The sequence below is a fragment of the Giraffa tippelskirchi genome, chromosome 3, assembly GCF_054371585.1.
Source record: "Giraffa tippelskirchi isolate mGirTip1 chromosome 3, T2T-mGirTip1v1.2.pri, whole genome shotgun sequence".
Taxonomy (NCBI): domain Eukaryota; kingdom Metazoa; phylum Chordata; class Mammalia; order Artiodactyla; family Giraffidae; genus Giraffa; species Giraffa tippelskirchi.
Window position 1 is genome coordinate 151,744,559 of NC_137277.1, and position 19,343 is coordinate 151,763,901.

The following is a 19,343-nucleotide window of genomic DNA, read 5'->3' on the forward strand; positions in this document are numbered from 1 at the left end:
TGAGTAGCAGGAAGCTAAATGATGTATTCCAAAGCTCTTAACATACTGCCTTGTGTAAATGGCCCATGTGAATATTCCAGAAACCAAACGGAAGAAAAAAGAACATTGAAAACACTGAAAAGATTAACACCTTTTTCCAGCCTTCAAAGAAATTGGAGTGCACTGTATATATCCAGAATAAAACCATTTATTCTCTCCCGTTGAGACTTTTTATTCAAATTTTCAATTCTATGTGCATAGCATCCACATGCTTATGGTTTGTTTCACTACAGAATTCCACAGAGGAATTAGAAGATGGAGAAGTTATGAATGGTATGCAGACAGAAATACTGACATCACCGAAAACTATGAATGCATTGAGGTATCCTATTTATGTGAATAAGAATATTTTATTTCAATTTAATGTTTTTTTTAAATTTATAGTTGTTTTTATTTTATAGAAAAGATCAAGATAAAATTAATTGCTAAATTACTTTTCTTTTTTTACATGAGAAATTCCTGACAAACATGTACAAATGAGTCTCAATCCTTCCAACTTTTTTCTGCAACCTAGATTTCTTGTTTTTTTCCTTCTCTTTGAGCTATAGCTTCAAGTGAACATTTCAGAGTTCATTGTGGTGTGGTGTTCTACTTTGACATTAGCTCTTTTAATACTACTTTGCACTGTATTTTAACAATCTTGCAATATTTACTCTTATGTATATAAAATGAACCTGAAAGGCACTGACAGAGAGAGGGAACAGAGAAAAAATTTCTATGTTTGTAATGTAGGAAATTGGGGATGGGTTGTGAAAGTTAAAGTCGCTCAGTTGTGTCCAACTCTTTGAGATCCCATGGACTATACAGTCCATGGAATTCTCCAGGCCAGAATACTGGAGTGGGTAGCCTTTCCCCTCTCCAGGGGATCTTCCCAACCCAGGGATTGAACCCAGGTCTCCCGCATTGCAGGCAGATTCTTTACCAACTGAGCTATCAGGGAAGCCCTAGGTAGCCACTGGTTCCAATAACTATTCAAATCAATTTTGTCAGTCAGACATGTTCTAACATGTAATTTGCTTAACACTATTTGACCTAATGCTTGATGACTATCTGCATTTGTGTTGGTAGATCTTAGAAAGTTGAATAGAGTTAGCTATTTTGAGTTTAGTGAAAGTTTCCAACTTTTCTTTTTGTAACTGAAATGTTTTTTTTCCTTTGCCCTAGAGTTCATTTTTTGTCTCTTTTTCATAAGTCCTGCCAATCCCTTTTTTCTTTCCACTGCTCAAATAGCCTTCTCACCTCATTCTCTACATTTTCCATTTTCAGTCCACCTCCAAAACATAAGTAAATATGTATATACCCTGCTCACTGGTCCTTGAACTCTATTCTTCTTTAACAAATAACTTTAATAGCATATTTTCACATCTTGGTAAAATCTCATTTTATGAGACGTGTATTCAGGTAACTGCATCTAGCCCTCCTTGCTTTGTTTATCTACCATGAGGGTCTTTATACAGAGATTTCCACAGAACACCACTGAGTATAAATAATACTGAGTGGTTTTATTTTTCCCCTTTTAAAATAAATTTAAAACATAGACTTTTCTATGATGTTTCCTTTTTCAAATGGCTTTCCTTACCATCTTGAAGCAAATAATGGATAGCAATTTATAAAGATCTGGTAAAACATAGTCTGTAAAACTTGTAATGCTTGTCTATAGCACTAATAGATCTAACTCTTTAAGTATCTACATATTACAATCAACAAAATTGAACGTCTTTTATGCTCTTTTTTGGGGATAATAATATTTTTGTGATAGTAATTTAACATGTGTCAAATATTATGCCAGCCAAAATAATTGCGACTGTCACATATAAAGAGAGCATAAATGTTTATTCTGAAATACTGAAGAAGAGAATCTTACAAAGTTGAATGAACCTTAATACTGCATCCCCCAAAAAAGTTTTAGTGTTTTGAAAAAAGATTGATTAACAAATTATAGGATTTGCTTTTAAGTCAATGTAAAAATACAAGATTGATGATTACTAAAGAGTAGGTATCGGTATGATACATAGAATTTATTATGTCTTACAGGAGAGGTTATGAGTGGTGTAAAGAAATACTTGCAAACTAGAAAAAAAGAATCCATAAAGCCATCCTAATTTTTTTAAGCTGAAATCTTATTATCTAGACTAAACATTTATATTCCAAAACCCTCTGTATAAAACATATGAATGCTATCTATCAGCATGTGGCTATTTAATGCATTTATTAAGAAAGATTTGTATTATGCTCTAAGTACAAAACTGTAAAAATATATTATAAAAGGTAGAGATAATAAAGTTTCAATGGTTAAACAAGGTTTTAGTCTGTTTTTAAAAGTCTTTGTAACACTATAGTAACCCTAGAATGTGAATGTTTTGGGTTTAGTGTTCCTCACATACCTAAAAATGCACTATAAATCTGTTATTATATCAAAGTTATTTCTTTATGGTCCATTGAAAGGTACAGAATCTTCTCTTCCCACCAGACATTTTATATTCAGGACCTATAATGCATACCCATATATATTCAATAGTATTTCATATGCATATATTCATATAGTATCTATGCTCACACAGGAAGTATAGAGAAGAATATATTTTATTCCATGATACTGGTACTCTAAGATTTTTTTTTTCTGTTATAACCTGCTTGACTGAACAAATTTTAAATGTATCAGCAATATCTGAGCAAAACTCATTTGAAATTTATTATCAATTTTGAAATTCCATCATATTCCATAAATGTTGGAAGCTAACGGGCTCTTTTTTGCAGTTCTTAATGATAATAGGTTTGCAATGAAAACACATTAAAAATAAGCCTAATCCACTGATGAGAATATATTTAATGTATTTATTTTAGATTGCTGATAATTTAGGGAGTACTTCATGCAGAGTGAATTCATCATGCACTTTGCGTTCTTAATGCTGTTCTCAACTTTCCAGCAAGGAGCCAAAATTTCCCCGTTTTCAATTTGGAGCAGAAAAGTATTTGTAGCAGCTGTAGCTCTTAATTTGACATCTAGTTTCAGGTCATTTTCATGTAAATAGGAAACAATAGAGACCTGCTTACAGTTTCAATAATGGGGATGTTTGCTTCAACTTTATCATTTTCCTCTGGCAATTTTATTTTCTCTCTCTGGGATTAAAGGAGCCAATAATTGTTCACGGTTATTATTTTTCATCCTTATAAACACTTGTTAGTTCCACTTTCTATTACTCCAGAGCTCATGACGCCTTGTATATTTCAGTCATATACACTATCCATTAATGTTTCTGGCTCATCTTTTCCTTAATCTGGAGTAGGTTAGGCAGGTCAGGCTTTCTATTTCTTTCTGTAATACATTTTATCCAGGCTTTGCAACTTCTTTTTATACCTCTAGAAAAAAAAGTAGGAGGTGAAAATTTGGAATTGTTCTATTGAATACATCTGATGCCTTATTGAAAGGCTAGTTCAAGTTTTGATTTATAATGCTTTGAACATGCCCGTATGTATTACCAACTGTGGCTTCACGGTTGTTTAAAATGTAATTTTGTGCTTTTTCTAATAAGTACATATTTTATTTAATTTTTCCTCTGTTCTGTAGGAAAAGCCATACTTTATATTTAGGCATAGATATGCTTGATTCCGTGTATTTTATCCTCTATACAGTAATTTTCAAGTGTGTCTCAAGAGGGAGAAATTTCATTTTTACGTACATCTTTTTAAATATGTTGATTTATGCAGATTAAGTTAAGTAGGAAGTTATTTTTGTAGGTAGTCATTTCCATTTGTTCCTCTTCTAGGAGAAAAAATAAGAAATCAGATAGCCTTTTAAGCATTTTATTTCCTGGATCTTCTGAACATCCCAGCAAATCATGTACTCCTTTGATTTCATCTCTGCTGTTAAATTTACAGTAGTTATTAAAATCTGAAGTTTTTTTGGTTTTCTTTTTAATATGCCACATCTGTTGTTTTGTTTTTGTTTTAGCAAAGACTCATTTGTACTCTCTTTTTCTTTTTTCTGTCCCAGTGATATGACAAGAACGGTGGAGATTTCCGGGGAAGGAGGCCCCTTGGGAATACATGTAGTGCCTTTCTTTTCATCTCTGAGTGGAAGGTAAGATGTTTTCCTTATATCAGAATCTCATGCTAATGAAAAACTTGACTTGAGCTCATTTTCCCAAACATTTTTCAGAAGAGGATTAAGTGTATGTCTCTGTTATTTAGATGGACACCTCAGTACATGCTTCTATTGGCCACTTATTTGTTAGAAACAAAATAATATCACTTACTTCTAGGATACAATGAAAGAGAAATTATGTTTTCGATATTTACAATTAAGTAAGAAGTACTTTCTTAAAGTATTCTTATCAGTAGCACATATAAACAGAAATTGTGGAAAGACTTTAACATGTGGTTAGACAAATATAGCAACTGAATTTTTTAATGTTCAAAAATGCACTTAAAAGAAATATAATAACTCCAAATTGATATTTCGTCTTCTTCATGTTTATGGAACCTCTAATTATAAATATTTTACTATTCTAAGTATATATCAGAAATTCAATATATTCTGATTTAGCTAAGTAGCAAAATGCCTTTATTCTGTTTATTTTGTCCTAAAATATAATGTAATCAATCAAAAATAATTTGACAGATCCTTTTGAAATTTTAAAGACAAGTTTATAAATTCATGCTAGTAAATGGTAATATTATTGTGTCACCATTTCTTGAAATTCATGTCTACTTAACTGGATGTATGGAGAAGGAAATGGCAACCCACTCCAGTATTCTTGCCTGAAGAATTCCATGGACAGAGGAGCCGGGCAGACTACAGTCCATGGGGTCGCAAAGAGTCAGACACGACTGAATGACTCTCACTCACTCCTCACTAACTGGATGTAAAACTTGTTTTACTGATGGGAATTAAAATGTGTGCCTGAGAGTTAATGTTAGTACCATTTTAACAACCTAGTATTAGATATTATATTATTTTTCAAGAGAATGGTTACCTTTAGGACCAGATTGATACTGACAAAGGCTGTCAGAAACTTAAAGAAAATCAGTTTCTCCCTGTTTGACATGATTTAAATTATTTTGTTAAATTTATTTTCTCAAATGTATCATTAAAAAGGCAAAGTACCTGATTTTAGTTTAGGTGATCAAAGACCAGAAAAGTCAGTTGATTTTCCTCAAGGTTATACAAAATCCAAATCTCCTGACTTGTCCTCACTCCATTGTTCTTTCTAGAACAAAACTTTCCCCAAAGGTTATATAGTATTAATTTACTGGTTCTGAATATTTATTCAATTTGGTCTGCCATATAGTGGCAAGAACAGATTTAGTCATGATATTTTGGTTGGCATCATTTTCAGCAGGTAGCCATCTGCTACCTGTAATTGCAAAGTCATCACCTTTTTTAGCAAATAACATCTGATGCCAAGCTCTTGCTGGAATGAATGTCCCCTAAAAACAAATGAACTGAAAAGCTAGTGGCTCTTATTATCTCACTTCCTGTGTGTGTTAATAAGCGTGTTTATAAATGTTATGGGTTATGGCACAGGACAAGCTGAGGTTGTTTTTGATAGACAGAGCAAGTATTTACCCAGTTGTCATAAGAAATTCTAATGGCTTTTGGCAGAAGTGTACTGATAGAGCTTTGTGAAATACCAGCGTGGCTAAATTACTAGGCCCTTTAGCTTAATGAAGCTGGAATAGAACACAAGATCATCCCAATTTTCAAACCATGAAGAAATATACAACATGACAGTCACCCTACTTCAATTTCAGTCGTTCAGAAAACAAGTTGACCCTCTAGACCAGAAATCACCTTCTCTCACTTCAAATGAGGAAAACACACTACAGTGTATTGATTTGCTCCCTGCTCCTTCCTGGTTCTGATTTCTACCATAAGCCTTGTAGAACAGGAAGAAGAATATTGGACTTGGACTTGAAACAATTGGATTTGGATCTCAGTGTTCCCTTTTGTATAACCTCGAGCAAGTCCCCTAAACTTGCCTCTTGTGAATACCTACTTTACATCAAGATTGTGGGGATTAAATGGCATTAAAAATATGAACACTCCTTGTAAAACACACAACCTATGAATGTGTAAATTATTAGGATTATTACTGTTTTGTCTAAAACAGAAAAGCCTGGTTCAGAAATGAACTTTTATAAGTTCATGGTCAACTTTTCAGTAACTTCGTGAAATGATTGTATAATTTTTTTTTTTTTTTTTTTTTTGCTATCCACTAGTATTACAGAAAGGAAATTTAATTAAAAAACATAAAAAAATAATATGGAAATGGAGACATGAGCCAATAAAAGTTAAGAAGTAATGAGTACAGGCTGAAACAGCACACTTAACTCAACCCATGTGTCTAGAAGCAACTGCATATAGAGCGTGTCAGACAAGTGTCTGACTTCATCATGCCATATGGTCACCCTGTGTGAGCACAGAGGGTGGGGGGAGTTAAGGTCATAGTGGTAACTTAGTTCTTAATTTCCTTCCATTTATTGGTTTGTGTCATTATTTTAAATTAGAATTTACATTTAATTATTTGCTAAGACTACTGTAATTGGCTTTGCCTTTAATTTCTTTTTTATTTTTTTTTCTTTTACAAAAATAGAGCCACACCTGTTGTAGAATAAGATCCCTAATCAAAGTTAGAACACCCTGAGTATAACACATTGACTGCTATACTAGACAAGGCCTCGTTGGATTCATTGGGGTACAGAATGCTGCTTAAATGGGGAAAAATTGGTTTGTGCAATAAAAACAAAAAATGCAAAAGAAAAAACACCTAGAGTCCCTGCAAGTAAAAAGCAACTTGATTTCATTAAAAAAAGAAATATATATATATGTATAGATTTATCTTAGAGTTAAAAACATGAAATCTAATTGTCAGTAAATAAAGATAGCATAGTATACCTGCTTCACAGTAAAAACAGCTAAATATGAAACAGAAGAAGGAAGGAATGGATGAAGAGGGACATATAATGTGAGGAGAGGATATGCTCAGGTAAAAAGTCTAAGCTGGTGAGCGACCGAGGTGGTGTGATACTGTGGGGAGAAAGGACGAGGTAAGCAGTGGGTAGGTTTGTGCCTACATGATTATTAGAAGGGCAAGAAGCAATTGTCACACCTCTCATTTTGCTGGGCTGTGGACTTCAGCCTCCTTTATCAGTGCTCCTTAATGCAAATTAGTTTGTTCATTTCAGCCTGTAACTCTTCCACAGCATTAATTTTGAAGTCTCAAAGAGTCTTGGTCGCAAAGGAGATTGCTCCCTGCAGCCCACCCATCAGGGACAAAGAGGAAAAAGAGAGCCTCATTTCTGAGCCTTCTCATACTGGTCTGGATGAAATCAAACTGGAGGGAATCCACCCCTTCCATTGAATAAAGAAGGCAGGAGTGGTTTGTTGCCAAGGACCAAACTAATAAAATCAGTCAGTTTTACATTTAACCAAAATTACCTCTGACACATGGGTTTTACAGTTGGGCTTATTCTGTCAATAAATTTTTCATGGAAAGTTAGGTTATTTAGATGAGTGAGGTTTACATAGCATACTCCAGCTGTAATATGCCAGCTAAATTGCAACCCAGTAGCCTGAAAGAATTAATTCATCTCCCAAAATGTGAAATTAAATCCTAGGGAGCAACATTACATGACTGATGATGTACTGAATTAAATTAAAGGAAGACCTGAATGCTTGTTAAAAAAATATCGCTTACATAAACTAGTTTGTAACCACATGTGAGCCTCCTAATGGATCGTGTTATTGTGAATCCACCATAACAAAAATCCAGAATGTGAACTATTAGAGAGTTCTTTAATTTAGGAGAAAAACATTATTTTGTTCTATTTCTTTCTTTCCTTTTTTTTGACATGTCAAATAGTTCAATTCTTAATATTATGCTACGAGATTTTAAGGTGGGATTAGTACCTTACAACTATCAATTTAAATCTCAGATTCTTTATCACATAGTAGTCAGTCAGTCAGTCAGTCGCTCAGTCGTGTCTGACTCTTTGCGACCCCATGAATCGCAGCACGCCAGGCCTCCCTGTCCATCACCAACTCCCGGAGCCTACCCGCACCCATGTCCATCGAGTCGGTGATGCCATCCAGCCATCTCATCCTCTGTCGTCCCCTTCTCCTCCTGCTCCCAATCCTACCCAGCATCAGGGTCTTTTCCAATGAGTCAACTCTTCGGAAATGAAACGTCAGTGCACACTTGGCTTGTGACCCAGTGCCTTCCCCTCAGGAGGTGGTGTGACTGTTTGCTCTCTCATGTGTCAGCCTACAGTGTTCATTTAACTGTTTTGGAGTAGAAATCTAAATAGCCCTGCATTTGCCCCTCCCCTGGCCTTCTTGAGATGACGTGGGCTCACCAGATGAACTGAATTCCTGGAGGCAGAGGCCCCACCCTGTGGCAGCTCCAAACAGGAAGATGGTTTCCTCCTCCATTTTCATTAAAGACTCCTCTTTTTCCATGGCGGACCTGACTATTCATGCATAAGATGTGCTCATGTTTTATTTAGATTTGACTTAATGCAAAGGGAATATGCCATAGCATGTAAGACACCTGTATGGAAGAGTATGACAAAGTAGGAAAACAAAAGGATGAGGGAAGAGGAGGCTGAGGTTTTTCTACATCTAGCAGACTCCTCATGGAAGATGTATCTGTCTGTCTTATCTTGAGAAACCTGGGACCCTTACGTGCCACATGGAACAGGGAAATCTCTCACATGAGAACTGGCTAAAATATACACAAGTTTGGTTTCTTTTAGTTTTCAGTTCAAATGCTACCCGTATGTAATAGATGCATCCAAGTACACACATATACACACAAAATTGTTTCTTCTTAATGCTGTAGTTTTCTTTTCTCCTGTTCTTTTTCTCCAACTCCCTTCTCCTTCCTCCTATTTTAAGCCACAGCTGCAAGGCACCAATAGGCTTGGGGTATCCTCTCTGAATGCAGATTCTTCCTGGTTGAAATTTTAGACAACTCGCTCCAAACCCCTGCTTTCATCTGGCCACTGTCTCAGAAGTGTGGATACTCCAGCCTCATCAGATAAGTCCATCAGCTAGTGTTCAAGGCCCCTCCACGTGGCACTGGCCTCCCCATCCAGCATGAGCTCCCACCCTGCTCCACTTACACAGACACACCCAGTCACCCCTGTCTCCACGTGTTCTCTGTCTCCTCCTATCCAAATTCCATTCATTTTCTTGATCCAGTTTATATCCTACTTTCGTCCCAAATTCTTCTATGAAGACTCGGCCTATTGATAGCTCCAGATTTTTTGTTTTTAATTTCCCCTGTACTCCAAGCCTGTACTGAACTGTCATTCTGGTCCTGTAGCCCTGTTTCATATCCCTCCATCCAAAGGGCATAGAGAACACTCAACATACACTTTATTCAGTGACTCGAACATATGGGACCAAACTTCTTTCTAAATTGAGTAATGTGGTCTGTGCTAAATGTTTTCTTCTTAAAATGCATATTATTAAAAGAGGTAGGAAGATTGCAAAAAGACTATTGTGAAACCTAATCCTCTCCTGTTATCAAATGTCAAGTGCTCCCTTGACACCAACTCAAACTTACTTATTACAGTCAACCCTTCTATGATGCCCTCTCTAAACCACGAATCCCATGTGTCCTCAACTCCACTAAGCGACACTAGCCTTTTCTAAGTTTACTCAAAGCGTGAGGAATGGAGCTATTGATCAATGTGCTCTGGGTTGGTGTTTATGTATATTTGTCTTGAGGGGGGTGGTTTCTTCTTTTAGTGAGTTGTGAGGGTATGTGTGTTTTTCTGATTTTGTTTTGTGTTTTACTAAAGATTTTAAATAACAAACAGTTGCCTGGATGTAAAGCATAATTTCTTTCATAAGGAGGAGTTAGTACTTATTTCTGAACAGCTGCAAGTGGAGAAACAACTTGCATATTATTATTCAGTCATTCTCTTCAATCTAAATGTTGCATTCAGGATTCTAGGACTCTTCATTCGTGGCATTGAAGAAAACAGCAGGTCCAAACGGGAGGGACTGTTTCACGAAAATGAATGTATTGTAAAAATCAACAATGTGGACCTCGTAGACAAAACCTTTGCTCAGTAAGCACTTTTTTCTCTTTTTTTTTTTACTTTATTGATTCATAAAATGCTTATTATACTCATCACTGTACTCATTATGATCAAAACTGTAGGTATAATTTCTGGTTACTTCCCTTTGACTCCAGAACATCCATTTTCAAATGCCTCCTGTGTTTGAGCATACTCAGGGGTGGCCTGCATAAATAAGTCCCTGACAACCCAGAGAAGGACAAAGTATAGAACGAAGCAAGCCTTCTGCCTGGCTGTCTTTCTGTGACATCAATAGATGGGTTTGTTTTTCTTGGGATATGGGTCAGTTAGACTAGTATTTAATGACTCTTTTCACAGACTGTTAGTTTGGCTTATTAATTAACTTACTTGGTGTCAGCAGTCTTCCTTAAACTAAATATCTGTGAGAGATGTCTATGAGGACTCAATGAATAATAGAAACAAATGAAAAAAATGTAAAATACTCTCCCTCAAGAAATTATTTCTCTGCATGTGAAATGTTATAGGAATAGGTCTTTATACCTAAGAATTAGAATATGCAGCAGTGTACATATGCTTTTTAAAATGTTTATTGGCATTGCAATGGAATAAGGGACTAATTACTAATACCCTTTAGTAATCATCATCGAACTCTATTGTTTCAAACAAAAACAGCTCAGTCTTCTCTGTGACCATTAGTTGCCAATATGATGTTGGGTAGAAAGGGTGAGTAGCTGTGGATGGAGTGGCAGTGGGCACTGGCTGCTTCATGTAGGAAAAAATGAAGCCTCTGGAGACTATTTCTGAAAATAATGAATAATAGGCAAAATCATAATTATTATCAATAATATTATTTTTATATATCACTGTGCTTTTTGCCAAGACTTAATAGTAATGCAAAGCAGACATTACTCCCTGTATTATTGAGGTGGAAATCAAGGTTTATAAAAACTCAATCCGGAGTAGGAATTGAATCCTAGTCAAGAATCTACCAGAGGAGTTGGGCTGTCTAGATGAAGTCTTCTCCCTTCTCCACTATCAATGTAAGCTCTTCATTAATAAGGTGAGAAGGAGCTTAGATAGCAGTTGGAATTGTGATTAAGTTTTATTTGGTGTGGCTGCTAGTAACAAAGACCTGAACTAAAGATATCTTAAACAAAATTTACCTTTTTTAAGGACAAGTAAGTGTGGAGGTGGCAGTCTAGACTTGGTTTGGAGGGCTCACCATCACCAATGAGTTAGGCATCTTCCATCTTTCTGCTGGACCATCCTTCTTATGTGGCTACTATCTTTAAGCTATCTCATGGTCACGAGATAATTGCTTGAGTTCCCTCCATCACTTCTGAGTTTCAAGAAATAGGATAGAGAAATGGAACAAAAATGTCACTGCCTCCCAACTGAGCCAGATTCCCTATTGCCCTTCATCTCATTGATAAGAAAGCTGGGAAAGATTGTTGTTTTACCTAGTCATAAGGTATAAGGAGGGATAGAAAGAAAAAGTAGCAGGAAATTTGAAGAAAAGCGCAAAGTGCTAAAACAAAAAAGAATAAAAATTGCTGGTACTCTTTAGTAAAATAAATAACGGAGAGTATGCATTTTGGGTTGACAGTCCACTGTGATATTTGGCGCAACCAACATACCTACCAAATGTCACCATGCAGAACTGTCTGTGTCAAAATTGAGCTTCTTGAACACAATCCACATTAGAAAAGACCTGTCCTTCAGAATAAAGTCCTAGAAGGAAACCAAATGATACTCTGATGACCACTATCAAAGAATTTTTCTTTCCATTTAAAATTAGAGCTTCCTTTTATGTTGAGTTCAGTAAACACTTCTGGATAGAATTTCAGATTTAGAAATGCTTAAAAGCTGTGGGTCGTTAGACAAGTTAATCTCTCTGAGCTTCAGTTTCTTCATTTTGCAAAATAAGACCTAAGTAGACCTACCTAACATCATTGTTAAGAAAACTGAGTGAGAGCATCATGCATGTTGATAATGCCCACATAGCCCAGTGCAGTGGCACCCCATGAGCAGGCCATACGTGGTAACTAGCACATAGTTAGCAAAGTCATACTGGTAGTAACGGTGAGAGCACCTCCTGTGCCTATGCTCCTGGGCTGCTCCCATAGCTGTGACTCGGGGTGCTTTAGACAGCATTCTGGGACATAGGATCACTATACATTCACTGTCTTTCAAGGGCTCAAGACCTCTTCCGTCAGGCAATGAAATCTCCAAGTGTGCTCCTCTGCGTGCTTCCACCTCAGAACCGGGAACAGTATGAAAAATCAGTCATTGGACCTCTTAACATTTTTGGCAACAATGATCGCGTGTTGAGAACAAAGGAGCCGCCTCCTGTCCATGGAAAATCAGGAATAAAGACAATAAATCTCACAGGAACAAGCAGTCCTGAAGAAGATGCATCAACTTCTCTGCAACAGAGCAAGAGCCCCCGAGTACCAAGACTAGGTAGAAAACCATCCTCTCCCTCACTCTCCCCGCTCATGGGGTTTGGCAGCAAAAAGAATGCAAAGAAAATTAAGATTGACCTAAAGAAAGGTAATTATTAAATTATGCTTAATAGCATTCCATTATTGTAACATGTAAAATTGGTTAAGAGAAATACATTAAGGCTAATTTTGTTAATTCTCCTTTCATTTAATTGAATCAAAGGATAGATTGAAGTGTATACTGCAGTAACTTAAATTTCTTGAAATTGTAGTACTTCCTTATTCTTTTCTTTTTTTTCTGGAGAGTATAGATTATTTGAAACAAGAAAATGATAAAGACAAATAAAACCATTACAAACTTGATAGGAGCAGAGTGAAATAGGCACTGAAATTCAGTTGTCTCTGTTTTGAGCGAGATTAGGCTTCCCTGATAGCTCAGTTGGTAAAGAATCCCACCTGTGATACAGGAGTCCCCACTTCAATTCCTGGGTCAGGAAGATCCGCTAGAGAAGGGATAGGCTACCCACTCCACTATTCTTGGGCTTCCCTGGTGGCTCAGCTGGTAAAGAATCCGCCTGCAATGTGGGAGACCTGGGTTTGATCCCTGGGTTGGGAAGATCCCCTGGAGAAGGGAAAGGCTACCCACTCCAGAATTCTGTCCTGGAGAATTCCATGGACTATGGGGGTCACAAAGAGTCAGACACGACTCAGCCTTTTCACTCACTCACTCAGTAATTTTTGAAGCATCCTTTAGTCCAAGTCTGAAAAGCCAGTATTATTGTTTCTGATTCTCTAAGACAGTTTTATACCAGCAAAAATTATTCCTCAGCAAATACAGAGTAATTAGTGATTTCACGAATTCAACAATGCAAATAATGTTTCAAATATTCTTAATTTCAAAAGCATATGTAACCTTTTATTTCTTCATCTTTTCAAAACATTTTTATCCATTTCAAGCCCAGATCAATGACTAGATCATGTTTGTTCATACATATTTATACAGTATTATACATACACACATACACATTTATGCATTTTTGTGCTTTTATTTTGTGACTTCTCCTCATAGTCCCTTCACCCACTGAACCTTCTGCAATCCACTGGGATTTTCAGGACTTCATTCAAAAGAAACCAATATTTTATGGATTCCTGTTGGAATTAATAGAAAATATAATGATCCCAAGGTAGTTTTAGAGTATATATTAACATGTATTTAAAGTATGTAACATATGCCTTTAATCAGGATATAGAGATTATTCTGAAAGATACTCTAGTCAAAAGTTTGTCCTCCTACAAGAATTTTATACTGGGAAGAAAATGTATTGACTAGGACGCACAATTAAGCTTTTTATATAAATGCATCACTTGTACTTTTCATACAAATTATGCAGCTATGTATAAGGCATGGGGTTGAGTGCTTTGAGGACAGATAAATTAGACATGGAACGTGACCTTAAAAATCCATCAGAAAGCTTTGGATGCAAAAATAAAGGATATTACATCCCAGAGCTGTGTTTTAAGAAGATTAATCCGACAGCAAAAAGATATACTAAAGAAGAGAGCAGATAACAAGGGATCAGTAAAGGGTGTCCAGTGTAATATTTATGCCTAAATCACTGAGTGGGTAAAGATAGAAAGAGAAGGGAATTGCAGTTATTGTTGGTTTTCAGCCAAGGTAGCTTGCACGATGGAGATGCCATTACAAAAAATTCGAATTTTAAGTGTAAAGGGCCAGGATCTGGGATGGAGAAGGAAGTTTGCAGTGAAGGTTAAAGTGCTGGTGACAGTATGTTCATGGTGATAGCCTGGAAACTGACACCAGAGAGATTAGAGCCAAACAAAGAGATGTCGGTGTCATCTGTAGAGAGATGGTGGTTGGAGCCAGGAGCCAGGCAAGGCAGAGTCTAGAGGACAAGTTGTTCCAGATCCTTGGGGAACATCTGTGTTGACATAGGACATCAATGGGTAAGAGAAAGAGTGACAGACGTGTTGTGATCAGAGATGTAGAAAAATAGAAAGTATAAAGACATGAAAACCAAGAGGGGAGTTAATTTCAAGAAAATTGTTAGTGAGAAGTGTCAAAGCTAGAGAAGGGGAAAGATCAGGATAGGAAAAATGACTGATATGGTCACAAATAGGTCATTGGTAATGGAAGAGTAAAGAAGCAGTAGGAGTGAAGTAAGGATTCTTTAGGGTAAAGAAAAATCTAAGCATGCCTTCACACAGAGTAAAAAAGACAAAACTCAAAAAAGATTGGCGATGTAAGAGAACAGAATAGGAGTAGCAGGAACCAGTGATGTGGCGATGTGATGAAGTACACAGAAATGGAGATGCAGGTGGAGAGTGAGCCATGGGCTGGCTAGCTGATTGAAAACCAACATGTCAGATGGCCTCTTGCTTCTCAAGAAAGTGTGAAGTCAGGTTATGGTTTATTAAGAAGTCAGTCTCCCAGGTGTATGGATAACATGTGACATTTTTTGTAAGACCTTAATGAAAGAAAGTGTTACACATCTACATTGATCCTAAATTCATGGTAATATAATCATGGCCTGTCAAGAACTGTAATCTGTATTTAAAACTAGAAACACAAACATATTTAAGATGTTTGATAGAATGTCAGCATTTCACTTTTTCTATGTTAGTCTAAATTAGGTGGGTTTAACTTTAAGATTGAATATAATATTTCTCCAGTTGATCATGCATTTGAAGGTGATCATGCATTTTCATGGTCTTATACACTAGGGCCTGAAGGACTTGGTTTCACTGTGGTTACCAGAGATTCTTCCATACATGGTCCGGGACCCATTTTTGTAAAAAACATTTTACCAAAGGGAGCAGCAATAAAAGATGGCCGCCTGCAATCAGGGGACAGAATTTTGGAGGTAAGAATTAGAATGAATATCTTCAATAAAATTTTTCTTGGTGTTCAAGTAAATGAAATTTATGAAATTTTGAATTAATTATATTGAAAAGTGTACTTGTAGACAAGATAAGGACTTTAATTAGAAAACTGGTTAATCAATAGCCAACTTTGTAAGTCCTCAATAAGGGCAGTGATATGGAGTCAAATATTGAAAAGTTTTTCCGATCTCCTCTTTCTTACTTCCACCTCTTAGAGTCCCTGGGGAATTTGAGTCATATCCATGAGTTCATCATATGTTCAGTTAGGGCTAAGAATTGCAAAGTTGCACCCAAGTACTTAGAATAGTTTCTTTAAACTGCTCTAAGAATGAGCCAGTCTGTGTTAGGTCAGTCTATGCATATGGAGAAGTATTTGGAATACTCAAAGGAAGAGGTGTTTTGTTGTTTTTTTTTTTTTCCTCCATTTATTTTTGTTTAACAGTATTATCTTCTTATCTACATATAGTGTCAATTTACCTTTCAAGAAATCATCTTCATGGAAACTGACTGGTTCCATTTAACTTGCCCATGGCATGGAAGCAACACCAGAGCTTTGCATATAGTTCTAGATCATGAAAGAAAATGGTTCAAATGATTAATGTAGCCCCAAATTAGAATCTCCAATAACGTATGGTAACCTAGTGACTATAACTTTCTAACATAGAGAACGCTGTAGAATTATAACAAAAACTCATGTCTGCAAGAATTGACCATGTGATAAAAATCCATTTCTCCTGTTTGTATTCAGTGGAGAATGGTACCAGTTAAGCATTTGAAATCAGCTTCCTCCCTACTTGAGGAATGATTCTCTGGTATCTGTCAGTTTGATTTGTCCTTCCTAAGAATGTGATGTCTTAGCGAAAAACTGCTGATGCCAATTACTGAATGTCTGAGACTGTCCAGCACCATAGTAATGATGGCTGGCATATTGCTAGTATCATAAACATGATTGGTTTGGACTCGCATACTCAGTTTTCAGCTTCCCAGAATTTCCTTGATCATGAGAGCCCATTTGCTGCATGCTTTCAAAAACCATCTAGGGCGGATAGGGCTGGCAGTATTGTAATTTGGCTGCTTATATGCTTGTATGCATTAGGTCAATGGCAGAGATGTCACTGGACGAACTCAGGAAGAGCTTGTGGCCATGCTGAGGAGCACTAAGCAGGGAGAGACTGCATCGCTGGTCATAGCCCGCCAAGAAGGAACTTTCCTGCCCCGAGAGCTGGTAATGTTCAGATCACAGTCATTGAGTTTTCAGCAAAGCACGTCATACACTTACTGAATTCATAATAGCTGAGAAATGAGTTCTAAGTCATAGGCTTAATTTGTTGGAAAAAAAAAAAAAAAAAAGGAGTGAATCACACTGAAAGAGTTTTGCCCCATTTGAACTATCACTATTTTAGAATGATGATGCAGTGAGATGGATAAATGCGAACAGTGCTTCAAGTGTACAAATACAAAAACACCCTTCAAGGAAGCAATTTAACAATATTCAACTGAATAAAATGCACATTGAGTATGTGCTGTGGGCTAGGCCCCATGCAAAACACCATCAGAAATGTTCATGGTCCTACCTCAGTACAGTTTGCAGTCCAAAAGGAAATTAAAATATAACCAAGTATTTTAAATGGTGATGAAGATTATGAAAACAAATTGCAGAGTGTTACAGTAATACCTTACAAGGGAATTAACCTCATCTTGAAGCCTGAGAAAGACGTCTCAAGAAAGAGAACTTCATGTCTTATTAAAAACGTGTATCCTTTGACCTAGTAACTACAATTTTGGTAATTTGTCCTAAACTAATCATCAAAGATGTGGAAAAAATTCTTCTACATTGATTTTTTTTCTCCAGTCCTATTTATTGCAGTGATATATTGAGCACAGTACAACCAAGAGGTATTGGTTAAATAAATAACTGGATAGCTTTCCAATGAAATATAATAAGTACTTAAATCATTGTGAAGAATTAATAAGAATATGAGAGAATGTACAGGATATATTATTAAGTAAGAAGTTGGGCATGAAGTGATATATGCAGTATGACAATAACATTAAGAATCTTTATAAAATATCTGAAAGGAGATGCACCCAGATTGTCAGTGCATTATGCCAGATTTTCATTTTCTTATTTTTTTACTATTGACACATAATATTTATTATTTAAATATTTAAGAATGATTTAGAAAATTCAGAGGATTTTTATGACTAATAATAAAGAAGAATAGATATGAGAAAAAGGAGTTTTAATTATCCTTTAATTTTTATTTTCTTTGAATCTATGTAAGAAATGGCAAAGGCACATATGGGTAATATGATAGGTTTTCCTTCAGTTGGATCATCAGAACAGTGAGTGTTAGTTGACAAAATTGAGTATAGTTAACTTGAAAAAAATTTTACTACTGATAATTTCTATCACATATATAAAGAATTATTGTACAGATTAGAAAGTAAATTTTAACCTGTTGCTTCAGATAGTTTATGTCCATTAATTTACTTACTTATTAATCCAACAAACAAGTTGTTGAGCATGCATTGTGCACTAATTTGGAGGTTCTGGGGATAAAAAAAATTAATTAAGACTAATTTCCTGCCCTATGTGAGGCTGTTCCAAAATAAATGGTTGGAAGTGATAATGTTACAAGTGCTTTCTAGCTGTTGGAGCTGTCCAAGAAGGAAATAGATTATTTAGCATACTGAAACAGAACCTGCCTCACCATCTGTCAAAGATGCTCTAGAAACAGTTCTCCCACTGATAAGATGATAAGACTAGATAATCTCTAAGACACCTACTCTGGGTCTAATATTCTGTTACATGTGTTTAAATACAAGTTTAAATAGACAGCCTTCCTGAATCACCGCTCATATATTAACCCTCCTTAGTACTGGCCAAAGGCACCTCTTCTTTCTATGTTCCTGTACCATGGAGTTTCTTTTTGATCTTCCTTCTCTTTTTCATCATCTTACCTGTTTTTCCTTGTATCCTGTTGTATGCTTTGAGAAGATCCATGATAAAATAGGAAGGGGTAGATGCACTTACTATCTCCTTTCTGCTAGTTGACCCAGCCACTTTGGAAGGCAGAATCTTGAGTTTCTGCCCCATCTCCTCACTGAAGTGCCTTACTCTTCCTAAAGAGATATGCTGTCAAAATTTGGAGTCTAGTCGATTTTTTTAATCTAAATCCAGATAGATTGTTTTCTTTCATCTTTTGTTTATCCAAAGACCTTGATCTTTTTTCTACAAAGGTCAAAGTGAAAGGAAACAATGTAAAAAGGGGCTTCCCTGATAGCTCAAGTGGTAAAGAATCTGCCTGCAATACAGGAGACTCGAGTTCAATCCCTCGATCCGGAATATCTGCTGGAGGAGTAAATGGCAATGCACTCTGGTATTCTTGCCTGGAAAATCTCATGGACAGAGGAACCTGGAGGACCCCAGTCCACAGGGTCACAAAGAGTCAGACATGACTGAACACACACCCAGGCCAAAGGAGGCAGCATGGATATATAGCAGGAAGCCCTTATACTTCTTGTCCAATTCTTGGTTGCTGGTGATAAAAACTCAAAAGAAACAAAACAAAAACCTCAGTAGGAGTATATACTTGTTTCAGAGATTGGAGAACAAGAAAGGAACTTTTGACTCTGTATTCTGATGAGCGATGGTCCTGGGAGGAGTAAAATCCTGAATATAAAGAGAAATATCCCAGGCAGCCCATAGGCGTGAAGAAGAACCCGACAACAGAATCCCAACTAGAAACTCAAGCCCTAACGAGTCCCTCATTCCCAATTGAACAGTTCTTTATACACTTTTTCCATATGTCCATTAGAATTCCCAAAAGCACTAATTCCTTCTTCCTAGAAGCTCTCCCCAGCCCCCAAGCCCCCACTCTCCCCGCCCCAATAAGGAGGGAA

The 19,343-nt window shown here is 36.4% G+C and overlaps 1 protein-coding gene across 14 annotated transcripts in view; it reads left to right on the forward strand.

The window, feature by feature from the left end:
• PARD3B (par-3 family cell polarity regulator beta) overlaps positions 1 to 19,343 on the forward strand; it is a 1,110,743-nt gene that overhangs the window by 598,502 nt on the left and 492,898 nt on the right. For all 14 annotated transcript variants that reach the window (XR_014078966.1, XR_014078967.1, XM_081577736.1 and 11 more), the window contains 6 exons: positions 273 to 361; positions 4,034 to 4,120; positions 9,997 to 10,122; positions 12,287 to 12,645; positions 15,279 to 15,418; positions 16,534 to 16,662. Coding sequence is in view for 12 of the 14 variants with exons in the window: in XM_081577736.1 (XP_081433862.1) it covers positions 273 to 361; positions 4,034 to 4,120; positions 9,997 to 10,122; positions 12,287 to 12,645; positions 15,279 to 15,418; positions 16,534 to 16,662 (930 nt within the window). In the remaining 2 variants the exon portion in view is untranslated. The remainder of the gene's footprint in view (positions 1 to 272; positions 362 to 4,033; positions 4,121 to 9,996; positions 10,123 to 12,286; positions 12,646 to 15,278; positions 15,419 to 16,533; positions 16,663 to 19,343) is intronic.